This window comes from Pseudocercospora fijiensis, assembly GCF_000340215.1.
Source record: "Pseudocercospora fijiensis CIRAD86 unplaced genomic scaffold MYCFIscaffold_7, whole genome shotgun sequence".
In the NCBI taxonomy this organism is placed as follows: Eukaryota; Fungi; Ascomycota; class Dothideomycetes; order Mycosphaerellales; family Mycosphaerellaceae; genus Pseudocercospora; species Pseudocercospora fijiensis.
The window spans coordinates 2,703,443-2,722,639 of record NW_006921538.1 but is presented as its reverse complement, the minus strand read 5'-3'; the positions used below and the strand labels follow the sequence as shown (position 1 = coordinate 2,722,639).

The window sequence follows — 19,197 nt, the reverse complement described above, 5'->3', positions numbered from 1 at the left end:
GTGCCTAGCAGTTGCCTAAAATACCCGGAATAGTATTATAGAAGCCTAGAACGTACTTCAATCTTCCGCCGCTCGAAATAAAGCATACGCTAATCCTTTATAGGCAGGACACGGCAATATACGAAAGTACTCTACGCTAAGCTATTCTCCGGCCGTACCCGCTAGTTACTATACCTCCCTAGGCTCCTATATATATGCCCCTAAAGCTGCTAAGAGACAAAAGGCTATAAGAATATAGTGTATGCTGTATCGCCGCGAAGCCGGGCTTACCCTCTTACCTACTTAGTATATACGCCGCTCGATATACGCGCGCTAAACAGAACGACTCTACTAAGTGCCTAGAGTATATAAAAGTTGCTAAAAGTTGCCGAAAGTTGCTAAGGGCTAGCGGAAAGATTACGTCTAGCATAGACAAGCTATTGTAATAGGATTAGTATAATACGCCTAAGCGGATATATATATATATACTAAGACCGAGCGCGCGAGCTGCGTCTTACCGTTAGCCTTAATAAAGAGAAGGGCCGTAAGCTAGGCGAGAAGGGTCTTAATAAGCACCGTATTATAATTAGATAGACTATATTTCAATCTACCGACCGCAAAGGTCGCCTCCTAGCAACCTACACCGTACTATAATCCGGCAGACTAATATAGTAAGCTTCTAGCAACTAGATAAACATCGAATTATGATCCGCTAGGCCCCTAGGCTTCTAGCAATTGATGGCCTACCTTTACGGCAAGGCCTCGTTCGACAATAACTGTCTTCGTAGACTATCTTCCCTACCCGGCAATATACTAGAGCTTTAAACTTGTTAGTTCTAAATAGCGACTCGAGAATATTTAGCAACTTTTATTAAGACTTAGCAACTTTTAGCAAGCCCGGCGGCAGTGTATTATAGAGTTTACTCGACGATATCGAGAACTTTTAGCAACTTTTATTAACCCTAGAAGCAGTGATGCTCGACTTCTACGTTTAATGCCTAACTTCTGCTCTGCTCGATAGCTAGACTTCTACGGTGCTTAATAGCTAAACTCCTACTTTGCTCGGTAGCTAGACTTCTACGTTGCTCGGTAGTTAACCGCATTCAATCGTAGACCTCTTAGCAGAGATTAGGTAGCGCAATAGCGGCATCCGATAAAGATTAAGCTACGAGCTTATAGATAATGTTAGAAAGCATATTAGCGGCATATTATTACTACTATAGCAGCTATAGCATTGCGATCTCGTATAGAACGGCAAATATAGAGCAGTAGACTTAGTATTATATTAGTCTCCTTATACGCTACTGTTCGAAGGAAATCACCTTATAACATTAATAAGGCTATATACTTAATTAACGTCGATCCTCGCTCGCATTCTCCTTCTACTAGCCGAATATTCGCTAGAACTACGGCTACGCTATTATAGGCTCGAATCTACGCTCGCGGACTAACGTCGGCTGCAGCTTACTATCGTAGGCATTGCGGCACTAGCTATATATTACTAGCTTCGCGCTGCTACTAAAGCCGATAACAGTATAGTCTTCCTCTAATTTGCGGATCCGTTATATAGATATAAGATCGTTATATCTCTTAAACTAGCGAATCCTATAGAATTTAGGATACATTAGCGATCCTACACCCTCCTTACGCTATATAGCTATTCTAATCTTCTTGCTTTCGATTAGGCTACGAGGCAGGTTTATAATACCGCTTAGGTCCTTCTATTCGTATATAATGAACACGTTCGAGTCTTAGAGGCCGCGAAGGTCCTACTATAGCTCGCTCTACTTAATATCGTATCGATCGAATTCGATAACGATAAAGGTCTATAGTTTAGCGGTATGCTGCTTATTCGTTTTATCCGTACGCTATTCCTTGCGACCGATCGCGAGTAGAGCTATCGATCTATCGGTATAAACGACCTTACTAACTTTAATATACGAGACCTAAAGCGTATAGTTAGTATCTATCGATTCTTAGCTTTCTTAGATCTATACCTGCTAGTCTTAATATCGCACTATACCTCCGTCGACGTCGAAGTAGGTAGAAGCTATAATAGAGTGTTCGGATCGGCTTAGATATGTGTTTAAGTTGTCGAGAAGATAGCTGTATTCCGGAGGTTGTTATTATTGTCGATAAGTTCAACCGAGGGCTTAGTACTAGCGTTAGATACCTGCTTTTCTATACGGATAGTAGGTAGCAACTAGCGCCTGCTTCTAGAGACAGTATATAATAGCGGAAATGTTACTACTAGCATAACTTAAACCGTTATATGCCGCGTAACTTCGTCTATTAACTGCGTACGCTTTCTAGGCGACAAGGCAGGAGCTCCGGTAAGTAGCTAGTTACTACTTATATTAACTTTAGTTAACGGCAATCCTTCCTTACTCCTTTAATAACTAACCTTAATTAGTCGATAGCAATCCTTCTTCCCTTCTCTAACAACAATTATTAATTACTAAACCGCATACAATACTCGAGCAACGCCGACGAAATGTCTAATAATATACAGCAGAACCGGGACCTACAGTCCTAACTTAATTATTTCGAAGCGGATTATAGTCTACTTCGTAGCAGTTCGGGGATAGTAAGTGCCTACAGTCGTCGATGTCTCCGTACGGAAACTGATATTCGAAGGGTATTAGTATCGGCCTAGTCCGGAACGGCGTAGGTAGAGCTTCCTTAGGTGCGGTCTATTTTGCTACGAAGTAGTACGAACTACTAAACAATAGCGGCCCTGCGACTATAGCATAGTTAGTCGTATAGGTACGAATAGGGCCGAATAGAAATAGATATACTGCCTATCGCTTCGACCTTAGAGAGGTAGGCATCTAAGGCCTTCCGAATTAGACAACGCGAGTTGCCTTTACGATGTTTAGGCGTTATCGCGGTTTTAGCTTAAATGGCTAGCGGGTATTAATAATGTACGATACGGACACCCTGTTTCCGAATAGTCTAACTCGAAACCTAGCGGGGTTCGGATATTAGCACGATAACAATAGTCTAAATAGCGCTAATCGAGTAAGTCCGTAGCCGCAATACGAGCCTGCGTTCCTAATATAGTACGCGCGAGTAAACGGCCCTCTAATGCAGCTAGCACTATCGACTACTCGTTAACTTAAAGCAAGCCGATAGTAAGGAGATCTAGCTAACGACCTACTCGACCTAGATAGATAGTAGGTACGAAACAGACGTAACTAATAGGCAATAGTATTAAGGTAGAGGGTTGGATAAGCTAGCATCTCTAAGCGTTCCGCGTTGTAGCCGATAGCTAGGCCTTTATATATCTGCCTTAGAGTAAGAACCTAATACGTTAGAATGGGGGGTTGTAAAGCCGCGAAGGATGATCCCCTACTTCTAACGACTAGTATAGGACCTAAATTGAGCTATAGGCTCTAGTGTTGCGACTTAGATCAGTATTAGTATGTCTCTTACGTTAGAAATTGCCTTGTTCCGAGTAGTAATCTTCCGTATATTAGCTATAGCTATGCCGTCTATTATACGGCATATACTGCTTGCTATAGCAGTTATTTAGTTATGCTTGTCGGTTATGCTTGCTACTAGACAGCTACGTTCTCGTAGGCAACGGTAGCAAACTTTCAGTCGAAGAGTAGTACTTATTACGGCTCGATCCTCTCTTAAGTAGGACACCCTACGAGACAACGAAAGTACATACTAATAACCTAGGCTCTATACTAAGCACTAAACACTAAGCGTCGAACATCAAGTATTAAGTATTAAGCATTAAGCATCGAGCATCTAGATTAAACGTCTTTCCGAGCTTAATTACGTAGTACTGAACCTAGTCGCTACGATAAGCTCCTAGAACGATAGTAAGAAGGCTTCGAAGAAGCCAGCGCCGCTTAATTTGCAGTAATAGCCTTTATTTACCGAGCGGGTATAGCGTATAGACTAGGAAATGCAGCGTTAAGTTAACTAGCAGTAGGTCTAGCCGACGAGTGCTAGATCTTAAGGGCTAGCTTAGGCAGCGATCGAGCGAGAGGCTATAGGTATAGCGCGAGAGAATTTCAAGGCAGCTTAGGGACATTATCTAGGGCAGACACCTCCTCTAATGTCGCCGGGATCTGCGGGAGGTAAGAAGGATTACAAGAAGGGCTAAGCATCGAGTATTGATATAGATTCTATTATTTCTAGCATTAGTCCTACTGTTTGATTTAAATGGTTTCTAGCTTTAACATTGGTTGTTTGAATAGCTTAAATAGCTCCTAGTTTGATAAATTCAATAGCTCCTAGTTTGAAGATTTAAATGCCTTCTCGATAGACTCGATTCTCTTTGTCTCGGTAGAGTATAGTATTCCCGTATTCGTTGACGCCTTAGAGCGTACTACGACGTTGCTAGGAAGGAACGCTAGGTTATAAGTTTCCTATTGACATTTAGAACAATACGAGCTTACCTAAATAACTGAACCTACTAAACTTACCTTACTCTTACGCTTATATATTGCCTGCTTCCTAAGACGCTTCTCTTCTATTTAGTTTATCGATACTACGTACGCTTTCTCGCTCTCTTCTGTAATAGTATTACCTTAAATACAAGAACTACGCCAACGGTATAGAAAGTAACAAAGATAGCACTAGCACTCTGTAAGTTGCCCTAGTAGGCTCGTCTCTATCTTAAGCACGCGCTAACTAGGAAATATAGCCGTTATAAAGCTTAACGAGGCCGATATGCTAGTAGCAGCAGTACAGCTCCTACGGCGGGCTACTCGCTTCGGGGCTAGGTAAGTTGTTCTCTAGCCTAGTTGAATCGTTGTTCCTGCTACTAATATAGATCTAGATAGGGTACGGCAGCATCGCAGTAGCTACCTTAAATAGCACTATTGCTAAATCTATAAGGTCTTAGACTATTCGCGCCGGATGTGTTTAGTCTAGCGCCGCTTGCCTTGCCGCCTCCTATCGCACCTCCGGCCGGTCCTATAGTACTACTACCGCTACTACTACTACTATTCGTGCCTACTCTACCTCCTCTAGTACCTACGCGTCTCGTCGTACGCATCGACTTCTGCTAGTTCTATCTGCTTTAGGTAGTAGTCTTCGTAGTTTTAAAAGCTTTTGTTTTTGCTTAGGCTTAGACCGGTCTCTAGAAGATAGGCGAGAAGGGCGAATACAGTCTTAGTCTTAAGAAGTTCCGCAAGGTCCGCATTATTGCTAAGCACTATAGCTAGTAGAACGAGGATAAGTATTGCATCGAGCGCTTTATCTACTAGGACGCTAAGCAGTATAAGGCCTATATCCCTCTACGACTACTTCGCTAAGAAATACAATATCCGTATCTACTACTTTCTAATATCTTCTAAGAGTAACGTCTGTCTGTTACGCTAAGATTTGCTAGTTGTCTTAGTCCTCGTTGTTTAACTTCGCGCTAAGAGTAACCTCTATTACGCTAAGACTTAGTAGTTGTCTTAGGCTTAAGGTTATTGTTAACCTTCTTATTTCGCTAAGGTTTGCTACTTGTCTCGGGCTTAAGGTTATTATTAATCTTCTTATCGTTATACTTCTCGTCTGTCTGTTACGCTAAGATTTGCTAGTTGTTTTAGACTTGAGCTTATTGTTTAACTTCTCGTAGATAACTGCTAATTAATATCGGCCTGTTCTATAAGGCGATTAAGGTGATTGCTAAAGCTGCCTAGGCTAAGTTCCTTAGCCTAATCCCTTAATCTCCTTAGGGCTATAGGACTTGTTTAACTTGTCGATATTGCCGCGGATTAAGTATATTAATATAGGAACTATACAGCCTTGCTGTTATCTAATTAGGCCCTTTAGTATAGTAGTTAAGTACGCTCTGCGGTATAGCAACGGAGCGTAGCTGCTTAAGGACCGCCTATCTAGCAGCTATAATACCTCTAATTATATAGACTGCCGATAGTCGGAGGCAGAAATAGCCGAGCTAATAGGCGCGAGAGCGGTTACAATCTATATACTTGCATAATACTCGATCGAGAATATCTCTTTTATACTAGAGTAACCCGGGTTCGAATCTCGGAGGGGCTATATTCTTTTGCTAAGGTCTTAAGGTTCGAGTCCTACTCTCGTTATCTTCTTTTGCTAAAGTCTTGTTATTGTGCTAAGGTCTTGTCTTTGTACCTAATATCCTTTTTAGCTCTTTAAATATAGGAAGTAATATCCGCGCTTCTTAAACCTGCAGGCTCCGAGATACTAGTATAACTGTTGTCGCGGCGACGCTAATATAATCTATAAGCTTCTTAACAATTAGACCGGCTTAGTCTCTAGTGTCCTTATGTTTTGCCTTAATTAGAGCGATGCGAGCTGCTATATCGTAGGCGATAGTCGTTAGCGATCGTTAGTCCTATTTAGCGGATAAAGTCGTCGAATTGCTAGATATTTATGCCTATAGAGTATTTAGCTGCGTTTACTGCTTCCGCTAATATTGTCGGATTAGCGGTATATGCTATCGAGAATATAGTATATCTTACGGCTAAGAAGGTTGCGGTTAGACGAAGTATGCTTCTAAACTAGCGGCGTTATAAATACCGAAAGTTAATAAGAATTGCCGGATAGGGGCTTCTCGACGCATAACACCTACTATCGCCGGTTATTAAAACTTGTAGAAGTTTGCTAAAAGTTAATAAAACTTCGGATTAGGGCTTCTTAACGTACAAGATCTACGGTTGCTAGGTCTTACTAAAAGTTGATAAAAGTTCGAATATAGGGTTTGTAAGGTACAAGATCTACTGTCGCTAGGCTTACTAAATGTCGATAAAAGTTAAGCTAGATCTACGGTCGCCGGGTCTTACTAAAAGTCGACAAAAGTTAATAAAAGTTGTATAACATCTACAGTCGCTACGTCTTATAGAAGATTAATAAAGGTTCGAATATCGGAGGCGTAAGATCTACTAGCGCTAGGTCCTACTAAAAGTTGATAAAAGTTGTATAAGATCTACGATCGCCGGGTCTTGCCGAAAGTTAATAAAAGTTCGAACAATCTCTACGGTCGCTAGGTGTTACCGGAAGTTAATAAAAGTTAATAAAAGTTCGGATAGTAGCTTCGTGTAGCAGATGTCCTGTCGCTAGGTCTTGCTAAAAGTTAATAAAAGTTGATAATAGTTAGCATACTAGGAGCTAACCTTTTAGACATATTAAAGGACAAGCAATAGTTGTCCTTTACCTAAACGATAGGCAGGCTATAAAACTGTAAGCAGATGCTATACTTTCTAGCGAAGAAGTCGTAGAGGGACTTAGTCGTCTTAGTATCGGATAGACCCGTAAAACCTTATACTACTCGAATACAACCGCCCGAAGCGCTCGATATAGTAGGCGTCTTAGTGCTGCTAGCTATATTAACTAGCTATATAAGGACATTTCGGGACATCTTAAGACTAAGACGGCGCTTAGCCTTCTCGCTAACGCGCTAAAGGCCTTCGACGATCGATAAACAGACTAGCTTTAGATTGCGAGTCGGCGAAGCTAGCGCTCCTACTCTAAATAATTATACTGCGATGCCCTTCTTATGTTTTAATATAGCTCTTCTTGTATTTCGATATAGCTCGGTCCTAGTGTTCGTCGTCGATAGCGTCGATGTCGATTAAGGCGTACGGCGGATAGCGACAATAATATGCTTTCGGCGGGATATAGTTATTATACCTAAGACTTAGCTCGCTCGCGTACATTCTTTAGTATATATTATCAACCTACGTAGGAACATAGTAGAAGGTTTGTATCCGAGTCGGCTAAGTAACGGGGATATCCGGTAGGCTAACATATACGCCCCTTATATAAACTACTATAAGGGGCGTATATATTAGACATAGAACGCAAAGAAATGCTAAAGCAACAGAATACGCTTTTAGCATTTATTAATACTACTAACTTTATTAACTTCTAGTAGCTCTTACGGCTTCCTACGTCGAAAGAGTAGTATCGGGTAATAGCGACATCTATGCCTATAATTAGCTAAAAGTTGCTAAGAGTTTACGAAAGTTGCTAAGAGTAACTAAAATTTTATGAAATTTGATTAAGGCGCTAAAGATTCCATTTCCGGAGCTTTGCTACTCTAGAGCTCCGTCGCGGGGTTTCTAGCTATACGTAAAATCGCTTTTTCTTAGTAGGCTACACGTAAAACTCGATAAGTAGTATATTCCAGTCCTATATAGATATCCAGGTAGGTGCAATATTAAACCGCGAGTCCAAATATGATATTGGCTAGTTTATCCGAGCGTGTGGTGGTCGTAGGACCTCGCTGTCGCCATTTCTTATGTAATCCTTGGCAGGCGCGTCCACCTCATTCCAAAGCGTGTATTCCTCGTGTTCCTCCTGTTTCTTATGTTCCACTGTACGGATCGTATACAAAACTCGGTATGGGGCGTAAAAGGGGCAAAAAGGTGAAGAGGGTGCGGGCCGAGCGGTTGACCGAGACGGAGAGGGCAGAGAGGGTGGTGGAACGCGCCTCCGAAGAAATCCAGTCGTTACAAAGGCGCGGTTGCTGGCAGCAAGAACAACCCTATCAAGCTAGAAGAGGTAGACAGTGGATACAGTAGCGGTCAGCTATTCACTCAGCAAGAAGAGGTGGCAGTTACACAATGGACATATAGGCCGACCTGTGAAGTGATTGACCATATAGTTGACGCGATGTATACGCGGAGGCCGATTGTTAGCCTATTCTAACCACCTGCGGTCGCAATTTGGTCGCCAATATGCCGGAAATCTACTGCTTCTTAACCCTTATCGCACTCATATTCAATTTCCCATTATATGTGCTCTACAACATTATTGTCATCGAATTTTACGTGTGGCCTACTAAGAAAAAGCGATTTTACGTATAGCTTGAATCCCCGAGCTGGGGCGAGGGGTGAAGTGGGCTGACGCAACCCCGGATAAAGCCCACTACATACAACCGACATTGCATCGTATTTCCTGTGTTCTGCATTCGTCTTTGCATCTGCGAACCCACGATCATGCGGTGGCATGAGTTGCGACTGCTGTTGAGCACGCTTCTGGCACCAGCTGCCGCGAGCCCAGCGGGATGGCACATCCAGCAGCGTGCTCCATCGAACGCATCAGTCGTTTTGCACATTGGCCTCGCCGCCAGTGATTATCTGGGCTTGGAGAAGGCGGCCGCACAAATCGCCGACCCTGGTCACGAGAGATTTCGACAGCACTTGACCGTTCCCCAGTTACAACTGTTACTCACAGCGCCCCCGTCGGCCTCTGCTGGGGTGTCACAATGGCTTCACGACGCTGGCATCCACCTGGCCGGCGTGAATCAGCGTGGAAACGTTCTCGATGCAGCGATGAAGATAGGGCAAGCCGAGGAGCTTCTTAATACCACGTACTATGTCTACACTGATGGCTGGAGGGACATTCTCCGAGCGGAGAACTTTAGCATACCGCAAGCATTGCAGGAAAGCATCGAATTTGTTGCACCCACGAATCTATTTCCGGCGCCTTCAAGGCACGATCCAGAGGAGAGACCTCGTAAACGAGGGGCCGAGCATTGGAGGAGACAGTCGCAGAGCTGTGGTGCCGACGACGTCAGCTCACCTGCATGCATTCGCCAAGTCTACAACATCACGCACACTGCCGAGCCAAATCGAACGACATTCGCCGTCTATGCCACCGAGGCAGCGGTCTTCAATGCGACTGACTTGCAGACCTTTCTCGAAACTTACAACGAGCCAGCTGCAGAGGCAAGGGCAAGTTATCAAATCGTCGGAAACGGTGATGCTGCCAATGGGATCCCCGGCGTGGAAGAAGCCTTTGAGACTGCTTTAGCGACTGAGACGGTCCTGGGTCTTGCTTGGCCTGCGACTGGGACACTCTACAACCTGGGAGGCGTCTTTGGCCCAAGCAACGCTTCCAGCGTCGATGCCGCGGGCCAAAGGTATACGAATTTTGACACATACGATCCATTCGTTCAGTTCCTGCAGGAGATGATTCACAACGAAACCGTACCGTCGGTGGTCTCGATCTCCGAGAGCTGGTCCGAAAACCAAGTCGATGAAGGGTACGCCAGAAGTGTTTGCAGGATGTTGCAAGCTATTGGCACTCGCGGAGTGACGCTGATTTTCAGCTCTGGCAACAACGGAGCACAGGGTAACCAGCCGGACCGGGTGCATTTGGACATTTTCGAACCCAAGTTTCCCGCTTCGTGTCCGTATGTGACAAGCGTTGGGGGAACGACCAATCTTGCCGACGAGATGGCAGCTACTCAGCAAACAGTCCAGGGCGTGGTCAACAAAGCATCTCTGATAGCATCTGGCGGTGGGTTCTCGAACTACTTCGAACGACCCGATTATCAGAGCGCAGTGGTGCCCCTATACATCGCCGATCATGTTCCGTCCTCATACCGTGACGTGTCCGGATTCAACGCTTCAGGTCGCGGCATTCCCGATCTCAGTGCTTTCTCGACATCTTTTCCCGTTGTGACGAAAAACTTGCTTTTGGCCGTAGGAGGTACTTCTGCTGCTGCTCATCTTTGGGGTGCGATCATCACATTACTCAATGATTATGAGATGTCTCGTGGACGACCAACACTTGGCTTCATCAATCCGTGGCTGTACAGTCTCCCAAATGGCACACTTCACGACATTACTCAGGGAGGCAACAACTCCGGTCAATGTGCACCAAACTCGAATTGCACTCTGAGCCAGACTCCAGGCTACAATGTGTCGGTCGGTTGGGATCCCGTCACCGGACTGGGATCTCCCATCTTCAATCGACTGATCGATGCGCTTGATGCGAGAGCTGGCTCAAATGGCTCACATTCAACAAGTGGAGGCAATAGCTCCTCTAGTTCAGCATCCCGTACTGCAACCAGATTTTCCGACACAGGCACAGGAGTACTAATGCTGTCTCTACTCATCTCAAGCCTGATCTGGCCACTTTAATATACAAGAGCAAATACAGTCGATTGTACATCTTTTCCTCCGAAGTCTCCGCATCCCAGCCAAAAATGCCGAACGAGAACGATGACCTCTCTCCCCACAAGAGAGGTAGGAGCCTTGGTAGCCTGTGATATATAACCACGGGTCTTCTCCCTCAGCTCCTTAACATAAGAAATCACAAAAAGGAAAAAAAAAGTCTAAATGGGGGGCTCAACTTCCTCCCGGCTCCATATCATCTCCCCGAATTCCAGCCAAAGAATCTACCTTCTCAAGTCAAGATTCGTAGTTGTTTCTACAAGATAACAGAGGAGATGAGAGGACTAGCTAGCTCTGTATACAAAACTCTGTTCTATCTTCGAGCAAAAGCAAGCAAGCAATCAGGTCCTGTTCTGCTCTGTTCTCTTCTACTATCCCTGCGCCGCGCCCGATCTGTTCCTCGTCCGAAAAAAAAACAAAAAGGGGAAAAATTTTGTACTCAAAAGGCACATCTCTCCGGATATCTGACACGGATTTTGCTACTGTTGGCTTCGATTGGGTGTAAATCATGTTTGGAGTCCTTCCGTGGTCGGGTGGGTCGTACGTGGTCCTTATGTCTTGGCGGTGGCGAGGGAGGCGGGGAAGGGAAAGAATGGATATAATCTTCAAGATTCCAATGGAGATGGTTCGTTGAGGTCGGGGAATTCCGGGCTGGGATGGGGCTTTTGAAAGGATTTGCCATTGCTGGATTGCCTGTTTCCTTGCTCCAGTCATCATGAGTGTCGAAGCGGAATGACGGACTTGATTGATGATGATGATGTGTGACGGCTTCCACACCGAGACCGGAAGTTTCCTCGTCGTCTGATGATTTAGCGTCACCGGTATTGCGGAGTGTCTCGAAAACATCATGTTCGTGTTGCGCCATGTTCTCAACGAGCGCCGCCGTAGCCGCGTGACAAGCAGAATCGCACCGGGTCGACACTCCATGCTGATCGATCATATCGTCCAGCTCTGCGATCAAAGACCCAAAGTAGTCGTAGACATCATTGAAGTCGTCACACAGGCTTTGGATCCCTTCAATCTGATCTTGGCCTCCATCCAGGGAAAACGCATGGTTTTCGGCTTTCTTGCCGAGTTCGGAAGCTTGCTTCTCAATGTCGGCCCATGTTCGCTCTCGTCGCGCTGTCGTCGCTTGTGCCTGTTTCCGAAGGTATGGGAAGTTTGAAAGATCTCTGAGTCTGGGGCCAGGAGGTGGCTCTCCTGTCCTTCCGTCAGGAGTTCCGAGAGGAGCCAGACCAGAGACTGGTTTTGGGATGGTATGGTGACGGTCACGACGTTCTTCCAGAGACAGTTTAGGGTTCATAGAAAGGACTTTGGTGAGTCTGACGCCTTTGGGCCTTCTGAAGGAGTCTTGTTGTTCTGACTTGTCGTCACGATCCGAGCTGTCGTCCGCAAGCCCACTCGCGAGCTGGGAGGCACGCTTCGATGGGTATGACGGACTCACGATCCGAGGTGCTGTCGGAGCCCTCGAGCCAGGCAAAGATTGCTCAGGGAATGGAGGCGCCAGCTCGACGGCCGTTTCGCATCGCGGACATGTGGCATTGAGCTCCGTCCCTTTCTTCGGACCCTTCGTAAACAATGATATGAAGCCCATCTCGGCCGGCGTTCGCGGTGAAGCCAGCGTGCTGCCGGAGTGCGGTGGTGTTGTGATGCAGCGAGTGCCGGCTGGCGGACTGGATTGAATGGCGCTGGCAGCATTGCTGAGTTGCAGCGTATCGACACGCACTATCCGCCAGGTGCCGTGGTGGTGGTGGTGGTGGTGGTGGTGGGCCAATACCAAAACCCGTAGGCGTAGGGTCGACATGGCGCAGTCCAATGGTGCGCAAGCAGTCTGGGGGTGAGCCACGGGAGCCGCACGGCAAAGTCCATCGCGCAGCTGGTAACATCTACCTGTCCTCCCCAGCGGCCGTGACAGCGCGCGAATTTCTTTGGTGCGATGCTTCCAAGAAGTCTGACTCACCTGGCGAGTTGTTGATGTCGACCTCGGCCGCCGAGACTCCGAGAGCACATACCATCGCGTCACGCGTCACGCGTCACGCGTAGCCTTGTCAGAATTGACTTTCAGTAGCATCGTCCATCCTGGCCCCGTCTCAGCCAATCATGGCGAAGACGGATTCACGATACGGAACGAATACGAAGTATTCCCAACACGCATCGTTCGTTGTACGTGATCGCGCCAAAGGCGACTGAGCTTGGAAACACTTCATTTGCATCGTCCACGGGCCGGGCCAGCTATCAAGACGCCGACCGTGCTATCTATCTTCATGCCACCAGTGCTGGGAAGCACTCAGTCTCCGCCCAACGCCCGGAACGCCATGCTACCGACTCCCACCATGAGAAACCATCGCTCTAATCCACCTCTATCGCCTGCTCTCTCCGCTCAGCCTGATTTCGCGGTCCGCGGTTGGGCCTGTAGGCCTTCGATTCTCCATTCGCCCCCTGGTTCTGCAGCTCAGCCTCTTTCTCGCGCAGAAATTCCTCCTTCTGCTGTCGGATCACAGCAAGCACATTCTGCAAGCTGTTTCTCCAAACGTCTAATCTGGCTGCAACCTCCCTCCAGTGCTTCTCGGTAAACACGCGATGCGTGCTACGGTGGATGAGGAATTCTTGCTTCTGCTGCGAAAGCTTGCCCTCGACCAGCCCACTGCGAATGCTATCGATCACCCACATCTCCACCTCCTCGAGCGGGATCTGGAGGCCGTGTGCGATTTGCTTGTATGGCAGCGTTCGCTCCTTGTGCGCTGCGGCTGCGAGGGAGGCTAAGGTGAGCAGGCGCAACTTCTTGTCGAGGATTGCCTCATCCAGACTTTGTTCGGAGAGGAAGGAAGGGTTTGCCTCCTTGAAGTCCTGGAAGTCGTCAAAGTTTTGAGCAGAAAAAATCTCGAGCAGTTCGAACCAAGTCTCGTCGGACTTCTTCAGAGCTTGGATACTGTCGAGCGCGGTCAAGTCCTGGAAGTCGAAGTGCTTGTCGTTGTGAAGGGCAGCTTTGAGGGCGCGAACGGAGAGGTCCTTGGCCGCTGCGGCCGACTCAGCATCTTGGCTTGTGCGGAGAGCCTTGAGCAGGTAATGGTAGCTATCCTCCGACTCCTTTGCTGCGGCTGCCGCGTCGGAAATGGCTAGGAACAGCTTTCGAGCCTCGGCTGGTTCCAGTTCCCATTCCTCCACCCAGTTGTCGACATTCTTCAATTGTGGTCGCAAAGTGTCGTAGTTGCCTGAGCTCTTGATGACGCTGATAATGGCAAGGAGCACGTGGTAGCGAGTCTCGTCATCTGGTTGGATGGAGTTGAACAATGTGGCCAGAATACCAAGGGCAATCCCCGCGCCATTGTGCGGGGAGGATATAATGGGCTGGCTGAGGTATTTGCAGAGTGGTGGCAGAAAGATCTCGGGCTCTTCGGTTTGGGAGATGAGGTGGATGAGAAGGTTGTATGCAGCCTGCAACTCCCGCTCTGGAGCGCTGTTGAGGACGGCGCTGCCTGTCACGAGCTTTTTCAGCGCATTCTCGCGATCGGAGTCTGCTGGACGCTCGCTCTTCTCGGCGTCGGCAAGGAGAGGTGTGATTTCGGCGGCGACATTCGAGCCTTCTTTGGCGTTGTCGAGGTATTGGGCGAGTTCTAGCGCGAGCTCTTCGAAGGAACCCTCGACGAGCGACAGTCTGGGAAAGCCGGGCATCGTGGCAGGTTCTTTGGGTCGTAGGCGATGGTGGACGGAATGCGGCGGTCGAACAGCAGAGGCGGATCTCGACGTCGACGGGCTGCCCGCGTCGCTGCTGCTGCTGCTCAGAGAGAAATCGCGGAAGTGCCCCACACACACGAACTCTTGGCGGAAAGTTTCTGCCTGAGGATGTGCCCGCTTTGTCATCATCGATGGCTCATCTTCGCTCACTATCAATAGAGTGACTGGACTTCGCCACTGCAGCGAACGCTCATGCTGTATCGATATGTGCACCCACCTCCACCTCCACCTCCACCTCCACCCTTTCATACATCGACTCACTGTCATTTTCGCATTGCACGGCGTTTGCGTTGCTCGTAGGCTGTTCAGTGTTCAGTCAGGCCGACATTTGCAGAGCCTGACATTTCCTTCCACCTTCTCATCATATCGGGTGCAGGTGTAGCATTGATCGACAGACTACACCATCTGCACACGGCAAACAACATCGACGGCTCGAACGTCGTCCATCACACTAATATCGCTGCCACCATGGAGCCCCCGACTTCCGCCCCAGTGCCGTCATCATCGTCCAACACCAACACACATTCGTCTAGAGGAAGGAAGCGACCTAGACGCGGCAGAGGTGGACAGCGAGGTGGCGCCGAGAGTTCTGTCTTGAGTCTGCGGCCTGCAAGTGTTGCGCCGGATTCTCAAACATCAACCGCTCAGCCCAACAGCGCCGAAGAAGCCTCCCAAAGAGGTACTCGAGGAGGGCGCAGTAGGGGGCGTGGAAGAGGGAGAGGTGGCCGAGTAGCGCCAGAAGCCCGCACTGCAAATGGTCGGACGTTTGGGGGTCAACTTACAACATCAGAGACTCATGATTCCGACGCCACCTTGACTGCCGGAGAACTCCAAGGAAGTGCGCCTGTTTTCGTGCCCGGCCAACAGCATGTTCAAAGTGTAGCACACGCTAGACCTGGAACAAAGTCTTCGAAACCGCCGCGCCAGCCAAAGCCACAAGCCCCGAAATCACAGGCCCCAGACATTGCCACACGCACGCACGAAGACATCGACAACGGCCACTACGAATGTCCCATCTGCACAAGCGATGTCCAGAGAAAGTCGAAAGTTTGGTCATGTCACACTTGCTGGACAGTCTTTCATCTGTCTTGCATCAAGAAATGGTCGACTAATTTGGGCTCTGCCGCCGAGCAGCAGCGTGATCAGAATGGAGAGCTTCCGCCTAGACTTTGGCGATGTCCCGGTTGCAATCTACCCAAGGACACCCTGCCTTCCTCTTACACGTGCTGGTGCGAAAAGGAGCTCGAACCTCGACCACTCGCCGGACTCCCTCCACATTCATGCGGCCAGTCGTGCGGTAAAGATCGTGTTCGAAAATGTCCTCATCCGTGCCAGTTAACCTGCCACGCTGGCCCTTGCCCGCCGTGCAGTCACATGGCTCCTTCACAGTCTTGTTTCTGTGGAAAGCACGAAACCACAAAGCGATGCTCGGAGACCAATTATGACTCTGGCTGGACTTGCGGTGAGATCTGCGGAGCTGCCATGGCATGTGGAGAGCATCGATGCAGCCGACCATGCCACGAAGGCAGCTGTGGACCTTGTGAAGTGCGCTTACCCGCTCGCTGCTACTGCGGTCAGATGGAAAAGGACGTGCTTTGCAGCGACCGAGGCGACCCAGCACAGAGCGTCCGCAATCATAAAACCGACTCCCACGAGATGGTTTCAGAATCCTGGATCGGTGTTTTCGACTGCGGTAACACTTGCCAAAGAGAGTTCGACTGCGGTATACACCGCTGTGCTAAGGGCTGCCATCCTCAGGATGCTGACTGTGGTCACTGTCCAAGCTCGCCGGATGTCGTCACTCACTGCTCTTGCGGAAAGACACCATTGGCCGAGCTGACAGACGAGAAGCGGACGTCTTGCAATGACCCAATACCAGCTTGCACCAAAGCTTGCGACAAAGTCTTGGCCTGCGGTCACCAGTGCCCGGAGGTGTGCCACACGGGCGACTGTCCTTCCTGCCTGAAGACCGTCGACATCAACTGCCGATGTGGCAGGACTACATCTCGAAGTATGTGCCACCAGGGGATCGATGAGCCGCCACAGTGTATGCGTGTCTGCCGGATTACGCTGAATTGTGGAAGACATATGTGCGAGGAGCACTGTTGTGCTGGCGAACGTAAAGCCCACGAACGCCAAGCCAGCAAGCGCAAGCAACGGCCACTCAGCTCTGCACCGCGGCGATTAGCAGACGACGCTTTCGAGGCCGAACACATTTGCACGCGTTCTTGCGGTCGTCTCTTGAAGTGCGGGAATCATGTCTGCGAAGAACTTTGTCATAAAGGGCCTTGTGGTTCATGCAGAGAAGCGATATTCGAAGAGATTGCCTGCAATTGTGGAAGGACGGTTCTTGAGCCTCCTCTGCCCTGTGGCACACAGCCCCCACCCTGTCGCTATTCTTGCGAAAGACCCAAAGCGTGCGGGCATCCTCAAGTTCCTCATAACTGTCACCAAGATGACGGCCCTTGTCCGAAGTGTCCCTTTCTGGTTGAGAAACGCTGCATGTGTGGCAAGAAATCTCTCAAGAACCAGCAGTGTTGGCTGCGTGATGTCAGCTGCGGTGTCGTCTGCGGGAAGAAGCTCAAGTGCGGCGTTCACGCTTGTCGCAAGCCATGCCACCGAACAGGGGACTGCGAAGGCGCTGGTGGACAGCAGTGCCTGCAGCCTTGCGGAAAGCTCAAGAAGATCTGCGGTCATCCAGACGAAGCTCCGTGCCACGCGCCATATCCATGCAAAGAGGAGAAGCCTTGCCAGAACAAGATATTCATTACCTGCGACTGCCAAGCTCAAAAGCAAGAGATGAAGTGTGGCGCCTCCAAACACACGGAGGGCAACCTCAACAAGTCTCTCCCATGCAACGATGAGTGTGCAAGGCTGGAACGTAACCGCAAGTTGGCAGTGGCACTCAACATTGACCAGTCAGCGCACGTTGACGGCCTGGATCACATTCCATACTCCAGTGAGACACTGAACATTTTCGCCAAGCAGGTGAAGTGGGCACAGACCCAGGAACGCGAATTTCGTGTCTTTGCAGCGAGCGAAGATGAGAAGCGCCTGCGATTCAAACCAATGCAGCCACTACAGCGGTCCTTCATCCACTCTCTGGCAGAAGACTTTGGTCTGGACTCCGACAGCATCGACCCAGAACCGCATCGTCATGTCATCGTCTGGAAAACACCGCGGTTTGTCTCCGCGCCCAACAAGACACTGGCCGACGCGCTTCGACTCCGGCAGCAGACGATGCGATCCACAAATGTGAGTGCCAACGCATCCGATACCGAAGGTGCTTCGTCTAAGCCCAGGCCCAAGCCGAATTTGAATTTGTTCGAGCCTTTCAACAGCTTTCGCGTGACCAAGCCACGGTTTGGTCTCACCATCGACGAAGTACGTGCCGAGGTCAACAATGTCATACACCCAGGAACACCATTCACATTTGACATCGAATTCCTGCCCAGCGAAGAAGTTGTCCTCAAGGCGGTCAGCAGAACTTTACCTGCACCCGAGTTAGAGCAGATGCTGCAGAATCTTCGTATGCCTCTCGCCACAGCTATCGCTTCTCGGGGATATGGTAATGTGCAACTTTGCACCACGGACAGCTCTCTGAACATCACAAGGTACGAGTCCGATGGTGCCAGTGGTGATGGGTGGTCACGAGTTGCCGCGAAGAAAGCTGCTCCCAAGACTTCGCTTCAGAGTGCCGGATTCAGTGGCGGCGGTAATGCTTTTACCGCTCTGTCTGGTGGTAAAGTCACGTTCGCCAAGAAAGCACCAGTCAAGGCAAACAGCAAGCCGAAGCCTGAAGAAATTGCCGATGACTGGGAAGCTGCAGAGCTGGCTGAAGAGGAGAAGGAAAAGAGTGCTCACGCCAGCGAGAATGAAGCGCATGCTTCCGACGTCGCCACTGACGACGAAGAATTGACGAATGCCCAGCAAGCTCTGCCGGTGTCCACCTCGCAGGAGGATGCATCAATTGAGAAGCAGGTTTGGGCAGATGAAGTCGAACGGACTGAGTCCATTAGGGCCCACGATTGAGGCTTAGCATGATCAAGATCAAGAACATCATTTCTGGAACAACGCTCTCTGCCGTCCAATCCCACTTTTTTGCTGCATCAAGGCGACCGTCGTCAAATGTGCCGCCCCGATTGACCCTATATAGCGTAAGTCTCGGACCGCGCTCCAGCTACCTTACAAGCCGTATTCCCACTCCCACCCCCCCTTATACGTCTCATTTCTTCACTTCCGTCTTTCTTCCTCCTTTGCTCTTTTCGTGCCTCCAAAGCTGTGCCCAATACAAGTTCAGCCTCGATCTCCAACGAAATCTCACGCGTTTGCACGTCCACGTCTCACGAGTTCGAAAACAATGGCAATGCCTCGAAGATCTTCGCGACTGCCACGCGCTTCAAGGCCTGTACTGTACATTCGGTGACTGAGGATCAATTTAAGGACTGCGAAGATGCGCAGAACGACTTGTTATGCGTTCTCCATCCCGAAGTTTTCCTGACTTTCTGATGCTTCTGGGGCTGGGGCTGCGGGCTGCGACTATTCCTTCAGAGATCTTGTGCCTGGAAATGCGTCGACCTAGCTG

General features: G+C 48.9%; 4 protein-coding genes across 4 annotated transcripts; 2 read left to right on the top strand and 2 right to left on the bottom strand.

Annotated features, from left to right (window-relative positions):
* Nucleotides 1-953: 953 nt before the first annotated feature.
* Nucleotides 954-11,201, top strand: MYCFIDRAFT_208562 (uncharacterized protein; the record flags this gene model as incomplete). The annotated part of the gene is made up of 10 exons (XM_007931127.1): nt 954-968; nt 8,191-8,339; nt 8,373-8,577; nt 8,613-8,746; nt 8,781-8,811; nt 8,838-8,917; nt 8,945-10,728; nt 10,756-10,796; nt 10,826-10,968; nt 11,000-11,201. 10 exons carry the CDS (start codon nt 954-956, stop codon nt 11,010-11,012), a joined length of 2,595 nt encoding a protein of 864 aa, XP_007929318.1. The 3' UTR covers nt 11,013-11,201.
* Nucleotides 11,202-11,482: 281 nt separating this feature from the next.
* MYCFIDRAFT_78096 (uncharacterized protein) lies at nt 11,483-12,681 on the bottom strand (the record flags this gene model as incomplete). The annotated part of the gene is made up of 2 exons (XM_007930745.1): nt 11,483-11,570; nt 11,789-12,681. 2 exons carry the CDS (start codon nt 12,679-12,681, stop codon nt 11,483-11,485), a joined length of 981 nt encoding a protein of 326 aa, XP_007928936.1.
* A 384-nt stretch (nt 12,682-13,065) lies between these two features.
* On the bottom strand, nt 13,066-14,833 carry MYCFIDRAFT_183537 (uncharacterized protein). Its single transcript, XM_007931126.1, has one exon. It carries the CDS (start codon nt 14,547-14,549, stop codon nt 13,227-13,229), a length of 1,323 nt encoding a protein of 440 aa, XP_007929317.1. The 5' UTR covers nt 14,550-14,833; the 3' UTR covers nt 13,066-13,226.
* Nucleotides 14,834-15,080: 247 nt separating this feature from the next.
* MYCFIDRAFT_141984 (uncharacterized protein) lies at nt 15,081-18,644 on the top strand (the record flags this gene model as incomplete). The annotated part of the gene is made up of 1 exon (XM_007931125.1): nt 15,081-18,644. The coding sequence occupies one exon, from the start codon at nt 15,081-15,083 to the stop codon at nt 18,642-18,644; it is 3,564 nt and encodes a 1,187-aa protein (XP_007929316.1).
* Nucleotides 18,645-19,197: the final 553 nt, after the last annotated feature.

Excerpts from the sequence above, each read along its gene's own strand:
- MYCFIDRAFT_183537 (XM_007931126.1), bottom strand. The coding sequence starts at position 14,549 with ATGCCCGGCTTTCCCAGACTGTCGCTCGTCGAGGGTTCCTTCGAAGAG.